Source organism: Amia ocellicauda, chromosome 14, assembly GCF_036373705.1.
Source record: "Amia ocellicauda isolate fAmiCal2 chromosome 14, fAmiCal2.hap1, whole genome shotgun sequence".
Lineage (NCBI taxonomy): Eukaryota > Metazoa > Chordata > Actinopteri > Amiiformes > Amiidae > Amia > Amia ocellicauda.
In genome coordinates this window covers 5,450,552-5,459,140 of record NC_089863.1, presented here as the reverse complement: position 1 = coordinate 5,459,140, position 8,589 = coordinate 5,450,552, and the positions used below count along the sequence as shown (strand labels likewise).

The following is an 8,589-nucleotide window of genomic DNA, read 5'->3' as shown; positions in this document are numbered from 1 at the left end:
CGATATTTCTCTATTACAGGCTAAACAAACAATGGTTTAAAATGAATTACTATATAGAAATCAATGTACTATAGATATTAACACAATGATACGTGTTTATTTCTAATCGATATGGGTATATCTGGTGGAGGTGATTTCTGGGATCGTGTTTCATGTTAAAAGCAGAACCCCGTCAACAGCAATCCTCTGACACTGCATCCCAATTATTTCTATACATTTAAACAGGTTTGAAGCAGATTGTTTCCGCCGACTACTTTTCATAAAAAATCCCAAGACTGCGGAATCGAAAGTGGAAGCTCGCAGTCCTCAGAGGTGCAGTATTGACCCGCTTCAAACTTCTCACATTGTGCGCACGACAGGCACCTGTAGCCGCCGGATACCAAGTGCATTAAAGCCTGATTTACAGCCCAATCCCTTGACTGACTGTTAAAGGTGCAGAAAGAGGCTACAGGACACATTGCAGGTAAGGACGGGAAATGAACAATACAGTGTTGTGCTTTAGACTTCCAACTGAACAGGCTGAATAGCAGCAATAATGAGCACTGAAATAGTCTATTGTAGTTTATTTTGTTTCAGGATATGGCGTTGCCGTGATCCGTGCAATTTGCATGTATACATGTATGTATGTATAATAATCTCGTTCCTGTAATTGAGTAGCTTTTCGCGTACTTATACTTTTTTGAGTATTTTTCAAATTTGACAATTTGACTTTTACTTGAGTATGTTTTAAGTTAAGTACTGTGCTTTGCTACTTTTTAAAAGGCATTCGCCACAGAGTACAAATTTTGTAGGCTGTACGGGGAAAAATTGTGGGTGACGGACTGATAAATAGACCAATAAATGAAGGAGCAATACTTTCAGATTTCAAGCATTCCGCCCACAACACTCAACAGGGCAACCAATTTGTGTGGCTGATGGTTACGGTTGGTCAGTCAATTAATCAAAGATCTGAAGTCAGTCATCCAGTTCAGCAGTATTAGTGATTAGGATTGTACATTTTTTAATCCGAATATAAGATCGATCGAAACGAGCGTTTGATTTCGAATATCGAATTTAAACACGGCGTCGCGAATTTTTTATTTATTTGTCTTCGCCAAACCAAAATTAATTCAAGTATCATCAAAAACAAAAGGACAGCATACAGTTAATATCTCTGCGTGTGTGTATTTATCCGTTCTTATGTTACTAAATGTTTGAATTAAATAAGCTACCTATACAGCGTTTCAGCTGTAAAATCCTCAAAATGAATACGTTATAAATCTATTTATGTTTTAGCAGATCTGCACCTGCTCTAGCAGGTCTGTCTTCTCATGGGCTCAGCAAGTTTCTAACTTTCCTTTGGAATTCAATCTTGACCTTGTTGCAAACCCAGGTCTCTGGATCAATGTTTTGATCAGTCACCTGTCTGATCATGAATGATAATTATTTTCTATTATAGGTCACTGTAGTGTTGAAAAGCGCAATTTCTGCATTGATGTACGCAGGCTGTAACACCGAGCCATTTCAAAGCGCTTTAACGTTGCATAATAGGCTATATTTCAGTTCCATGCTTTTTTAAACTGATTCTTTGTTTTATAATTCTATATGTCTGCTAAGATATGTGCATACCGACTTATACACCAGCTTAATGTTCCTTTGAATTCAATGATGACAACTACAGAAAAACTGTTAATGTAAATCTACTTGAACTACTTCAAGTCCATTAAGGTGTATTTAATAAGCCATTGTTAATTTACTGATAGTACATTGTTATTGTTAATTTCCTGGCTGGCAGTGTTAAAATAATTCTTCTATTTTTGACAAAAAAGGTTATTCATTTGGAGACAAGTGTGTGAAGAAAAATAACAAATAAAATCGAACATTTAACTGAATTGAAAAAGTTTGTTTTTTATTATTATTGTTCTAAATTACTGTTGCTGATTATATATATATAACACACAGACGGTTGACAAATTAAAGGAAAAACCTGAATAAATGAGTGGAGGAACATAACGAATGCAGATGCACTGCATGATACAATTAAGCAATTAACATCCTATCATGCTCTGTGGCATGTATAAAAATGCTGAGCAGCCCAGCTGAAATCAAAGATCACAGCATCGTAACCACAGGCAGCGCACCAGGCATGCGTGAGTGAAATCAATCAATCAATCAATCAATCAATTAATCTGAGTTTTGCTCTCGATTTAAAATTATTTGCTTTCAAGTTTTTTTGTTTTGGTTTTGATATTATTTGTGTTTACAATTATATACATTTTGCATTCAATTGTTTTATTTTTGATCTCAACATCCATTTTGTCACGTTTACGATATATTTTGTTTTGAATTTGTTACTTAAGGTGCTAATTTGAGACCATATTTTTACTTCTACTTCTGTAAAATTACATCAAAGCTTCAGTAGGATTTTTCAGTACTCTTTCCACCTCTGATAATAATAGTATTATTGTTTTTATTATGGGCCGCACACTTTTTGTCAGTCAGTGTTTTTGTCAGATTTAACTTACATCTAGTGTTTTTTCCCACATTTAGTAAATACTTAAGCCGTTTTTTTCCACATTTATAAATATTTCGGGTTTTTTTCAATAAATATTGCAATAAATACTAAATCTCTGTTTTTGAAAAAATAAAATAAATATTTAGCTAAATCCTAAATATGGGATTTGCAAACTAAACATTTAACTATGAAATAAATATTTTGTCTAAATATGAATGTTAAATCTACATGCTAAATATAAATATAAATGCTAAATATAAATGTAAAAGTTAAATATAAATGTTAAATGTGGAGTTAAATGTATAGCTAACATGCAAATACAGTCCCGCCCCTCTGGTCAGGTCAGCCATCAATAAAATATTTACTGACTCGTACGGGTACAGGAATGTCGTCGCGCATCGACCAGAAAAAGTGGCTCCTGGCTCTGGGCAACATTATGGAGGAGTTAAAGGAAGACGAGTATAGGAAGTGTCTGCTTCATCTCACAAAGATCCGGATGGGGAAGAAGGAGGCCGCTCTCAAGACAGATATGCCCCAGCTGATCATCTCCCACTACGGGCTGGAGGACTCAGTGAAGGCGGTGCAGCAGATTATGCAGCTGATCCCCAGAAGGGACCCCGATATGATCGCTCTGCTGCAGCCCTTCGTGTCCAAGATCCAGAAAGGTGTGTATGAGCAGCCCTTTATCAGGGGTGGCCAACCAGTGGTCTGGGTTACTGGAGGGTGGGTGGGTACGGGGGGCAGAGGAGACAACTGCCACTACCCGACAAACTTTGCTGGAATGAGAAATACTGCTGATATAGTCCACCACGCACACTGTGTTTATATGTTGTGTCTGTGTGCTGTATGTGGTGTGTATATGTTGCATGTTGCGTCTGTTGTTGTTTGTTGTTTTGTGGATTGTGGATCTCCTGCAGTGCAGACCAACCGGTGCCATTTATAACATCGGTCAAGGTCAGTCCAGTGCCCAAGCAAGAATCGCTGCTATAATCTCCCCCATCTCACTCCCCTCTGCCCCCCACACCCTGTCTCTCTCAATGAGCTTTGAGGCCTAGTTTCTGTTGTACGGTTTTATTTTATTTTGTTTTGTTCCCTTTTCCTCCAGCTGAAGCAAAATGGTCTGCTTTGTCCAGTACTGCTGCCAGTGCCACAGCCCACCCAGCACAAGGAGTCGGGAGAGGTGAGTACAGCGCACAGAAGGACAGACCCCAACTGTGAACTATGTACTGACCATAGAGTCTGTGGTTTCCAGTCCTGGTCCAGGAGTTCTCTCCCAGTAGCTAAATCTCTTAATTGGACATTTAATTAAACTCAATTGAATCTTTTTAAATGATTGTGTTAAAGGACTAGAGTCAGTTCAGTTGTTTTTAAGGAGTACCCGACACACTTAGCTGGAATGAAAAATAATCCTGATATAGTCTACCAGTCATGTTGTGTGTGTGTATGTGGTGTGCATATGTTGTGTGTAGTCTGATATGTTTGTGTTGTGTGTGTGTGTATTGCGTGTTAAGTTCAAGATGGAAGGAAAGTTTGAAAAGACGTTTGAGGAGACACTGCCTCACTGTAAAAACTTTTTCTTTAAATCAGTATTTTAAAAAGTCCTTGATAGTAAATTCCAGCATTATCTCCCAATCATTCTGAAAAAATCACAAACATGTCCTGTTCCCCCCCTCGTCTTTAACACCTTAAACCAGAGTTTCCCAAACCCCAAGGGGTCCGCGAGGGGGTGCGCCAGGCACTCCGGCGAAAATACCATCAGCATCCCCCCCGTGCCGCTCTTGCATGTTTTTACTGTCAGCACCCCCCCGTTCTCTACCATCCTTTGGTAGGTGGGGGTCCAGCCAAAATCTGGGTGGCAAACAGGTCCCTGGGTCAAAAAAGTTGACTGTATTTCCACAAAGACCAGCCCCACACACTCCACACAGACACCAAAATCTCCCTGTAACTTGTAAGACCCTCATCGCATCTGGACTCCACACTGGACTTCTGTCCCAGGGTTTGTGTTCCTGGTAGAGAACAATCTCGATTCAATGACCCCCCAATCCATTTCAAATACACTACATGCAAGCAAGTGAATCCCCAAATCAGGCAATATAATCTTCTGTTTCAGGTTGCTAGCTAGTTGGATAGAAAATCCTGTTCCCTTCACAATTCCAATTCTTTGCCTAAAATGAGATGAAGAACCTTGGCCAGATTTGATTTCTTACAGTGCCGTCTTTGTCAGGTTCCTCTCGCTTAAAACCCCAGAAGACGGTGGATTGCTACAATGATGAGGTAGGTGTCACACAGGTCACATGGAATGGCCGCCATTTTGTGGGCATTCTCTGAAACCATTTGTCGGCTTGAAGTGAAACTTGGTGCACATACACATGGCAAGGGCCTCTGTGAAGGCTCAAATCACATCACTGTGATAACAAATATGGCTGCTGTGGACCAATCACATGTCAGCGACATGTTACTATTACACTATTGCTTATCAATATGATACTTTTAACCCATATTGCTGTTTTTCTGTTTACTACTGTGGCATGCTAGGCCAAATGATGACTCGTGCTTGCAGCTATAATAAATCAATCATAATTATGATTATTAATTTCTTAGTAGGCAACCCTAACCCCCGGTGACTTGCAGTAGTCACAACAACTTATTTTCAAGAATCGTGACCCAGTTCAGTCAGTATATCAGGGCATCAGAAACAAGTCAGGTCATCCCACCGCTAGGGGGTGAGGGTGCTGAAAGAGGAGGATCTGCAAGGTATATCTACTCTGACCAATCGGAGGTCTCCTGTTAATCCTTCTCATGAGAACAAACCCTTTGCTCTCCTTGTGTTTCAGGGCTTCGTCTATGACATTAATGGAAGGCGGGAAGCTTTCATTCTGTGTCAGATGTCTCACAGACTTAGTGCTCAAAAGAACCTGCAGATCATAACCGACCTCCTGGAGAAACGATACAACTTCAACTGCCAAAAAAAAAAAAAACTGTCCGGAGAGGTAACAATGTCTCTATACACCATCAATCATCTATCCATTGTCAGTAGTAGCTTCTTCCAGTACAGTGTGGTGGTCAGCCTGAGCCCAGTGGACACAGGGGGTCAGGCAGGGGGGACCCCCTATACACACACACACACACACACACAGACACACACACACACACAGACAATAATGCAGCACAGAAATTAACCCCCCCCCTTCCCATTAACAGAGAATCATCCTGGAAATAGAAAAATTCAGAGACGGCCTCAGTGAAGGCCCAGAGGTTAAGTGCTGCTTCGTGGTGCTCATGGCCCACAGGACGATGAAGGAAGGCGAGGCCCTGATTCAAGGAGGCAATGGGAAGATGGTCCCTCTGAGTGAAATCTTCAGCCTCTTCAACGATGAAAACTGCCCTCAGCTGCAGGGAAAACCCAAGGTCTTCATCATCCAGCCCTCTGGAGGAAGTACGTATAACGTAAACAGGTGCTCTAAAACCAGAGCATCCTGGTTCGTTTGCCATTGACTCTCCGCTCCTTTAATGCTGTTTCCCTGTGGCCGTACCCTAGTGTGACAGTTGCGTCCTCTGGGCTCAACATGCCTTCCCTGTGCGTTACTGCCCTGACCCATGGCCTAATACCCCAGGATCTGTGTGTCTGAGGGTTTATTCTTGGCAAAATGGAGTCCAGCACAGGGAAGGGGTTAAACAACAGGAGAGCACTGGGACACTGGGCACAGCCACGGCACAGCCATGTTCAGGGTTAAACTTGCATAAGGGTGAACCAGTGCCGTTTCAGGCTGCAATTGGTGGGTCGATCAAAGGAGAAGGCAATCTGGCCAATCGCCTCGTCAAGGGGGCGGGGCCACTGGGATCGCACTGGAGACACTGGTGAGTGTTGGCTGCTGGGCGTTGCCTGCTGCCTCTCAGTGTCTGTGTCTCCACCAGATAACCAGGACAGTGGTGTGATGCAGACTGACGATGTAGCAATGAAGACTGAGTACAAGGAGGACAGACCGGCCAAGTTCAGACGGCCCATCATCAGCGACACCCTCACTGTGTACCCTGCACTGCCAGGTAAGCCATCGTTAACCCTGGTCCAGCAGAGACACAGTCCAGTCCAGCAGGGTCTCCAGCCCTGGTCCTGCAGAGACACAGTCCAGTACAGAATGCCTTCAGGCCTTTCAAGACCCTAAACCTTATCTGAGAAGAGGAATATTTGTGCCACACTTACAGCTTCTCTTCCCTGCTGTTGTAATAACACAGGTTACAAGTCTTTACGGGACCCTAAAGATGGATCCCCGCTGTTTGTGAACATGGAGAGAGTCTTCAAGCAATCTGATGACCGGTTCCATGTGCTGGACCTGTTCACAAGAGTAAGTGTGGCAGCCCTGAGCTCTCATTGTGAAGTAATGCAGGCGATGTCGAGCGAGGCTGTTAGACCCTGGAAGTGGTGGCTGGGTTGGTGCCTCCAGGATGCCTGGCCAGCGCTGGGTGTAATGAAGCACTGAGAGACTGAGACACCAGATATGAAGAGCCCTCTTCTGTGTTGCAGGTGAACCAGAATCTGGTCCAGCAGGACTTTCCTGTCCAGAAGACCCAGCCTGATGGAAGCACTATCAGTCAGAAGGTCAAGATTGTCCTGAACATGGAGTCCACCCTGACCCATGCGCTCTTCCTGAAGAGGCAGCTGTAGATCGGCCACTGTGGTGTTCAGCGCACAGAGGACACTGCGGGGTAGCGCTGTCTATAATGAGGACCTGGACAGGGCCAGAGCCACCAGCTGACAGTGTCTCCACAGGGCATCTCTTATTACTTTATACACTCACCTAAAGGATTATTAGGAACACCTGTTCAATTTCTCATTAATGCAATTATCTAACCAACCAATCACATGGCAGTTGCTTCAATGCATTTAGGGGTGTGGTCCTGGTCAAGACAATCTCCTGAACTCCAAACTGAATGTCTGAATGGGAAAGAAAGGTGATTTAAGCAATTTTGAGCGTGGCATGGTTGTTGGTGCCAGACGGGCCGGTCTGAGTATTTCACAATCTGCTCAGTTACTGGGATTTTCACGCACAACCATTTCTAGGGTTTACAAAGAATGGTGTGAAAAGGGAAAAACATCCAGTATGCGGCCGTCCTGTGGGCGAAAATGCCTTGTTGATGCTAGAGGTCAGAGGAGAATGGGCCGACTGATTCAAGCTGATAGAAGAGCAACTATTACTGAAATAACCACTCGTTACCACCGAGGTATGCAGCAAAGCATTTGTGAAGCCACAACACGTACAACCTTGAGGCGGATGGGCTACAACAGCAGAAGACCCCACCGGGTACCACTCATCTCCACTACAAATAGGAAAAAGAGGCTACAATTTGCACAAGCTCACCAAAATTGGACAGTTGAAGACTAGAAAAATGTTGCCTGGTCTGATGAGTCTCGATTTCTGTTGAGACATTCAGATGGTAGAGTCAGAATTTGGCGTAAACAGAATGAGAACATGGATCCATCATGCCTTGTTACCACTGTGCAGGCTGGTGGTGGTGGTGTAATGGTGTGGGGGATGTTTTCATGGCACACTTTAGGCCCCTTAGTGCCAATTGGGCATCGTTTAAATGCCACGGCCTACCTGAGCATTGTTTCTGACCATGTCCATCCCTTTATGACCACCATGTTCCCATCCTCTGATGGCTACTTCCAGCAGGATAATGCACCATGTCACAAAGGTCGAATCATTTCAAATTGGTTTCTTGAACATGACAATGAGTTCACTGTACTAAACTGGCCCCCACAGTCACCAGATCTCAACCCAATAGAGCATCTTTGGGATGTGGTGGAACGGGAGCTTCGTGCCCTGGATGTGCATCCCACAAATCTCCATCAACTGCAAGATGCTATCCTATCGATATGGGCCAACATTTCTAAAGAATGCTTTCAGCACCTTGTTGAATCAATGCCACGTAGAATTAAGGCAGTTCTGAAGGCGAAAAGGGGTCAAACACAGTATTAGTATGGTGTTCCTAATAATCCTTTAGGTGAGTGTATGTTTTAAAAATTTGCTGTTTAGCCCCTATTTAATCTCCCTTGTATAAATCCCTAATGTTTAATTGGAACCCTTGGCACTTTG

At 43.2% G+C, this 8,589-nt stretch overlaps 1 protein-coding gene across 1 annotated transcript; it reads left to right on the top strand.

Annotated features, from left to right (window-relative positions):
* The first annotated feature begins 231 nt into the window (after window positions 1–231).
* On the top strand, window positions 232–7,755 carry LOC136768399 (caspase-14). The gene is made up of 9 exons (XM_066722586.1): window positions 232–463; window positions 2,878–3,159; window positions 3,600–3,674; window positions 4,719–4,768; window positions 5,329–5,484; window positions 5,696–5,930; window positions 6,410–6,538; window positions 6,728–6,837; window positions 7,017–7,755. The coding sequence occupies exons 2-9, from the start codon at window positions 2,880–2,882 to the stop codon at window positions 7,155–7,157; spliced, it is 1,176 nt and encodes a 391-aa protein (XP_066578683.1). The 5' UTR covers window positions 232–463; window positions 2,878–2,879; the 3' UTR covers window positions 7,158–7,755.
* The last annotated feature ends 834 nt before the right edge of the window (window positions 7,756–8,589 follow it).

Bases quoted from the DNA above. Each gene is read 5' to 3' on its own strand.
- LOC136768399 (XM_066722586.1), top strand. From the start codon at position 2,880: ATGTCGTCGCGCATCGACCAGAAAAAGTGGCTCCTGGCTCTGGGCAAC. The intron at 3,160-3,599 runs GTGTGTATGAGC...CTTTTCCTCCAG, and splicing joins CGTGTCCAAGATCCAGAAAG to CTGAAGCAAAATGGTCTGCT. The intron at 4,769-5,328 runs GTAGGTGTCACA...CTTGTGTTTCAG, and splicing joins TGGATTGCTACAATGATGAG to GGCTTCGTCTATGACATTAA.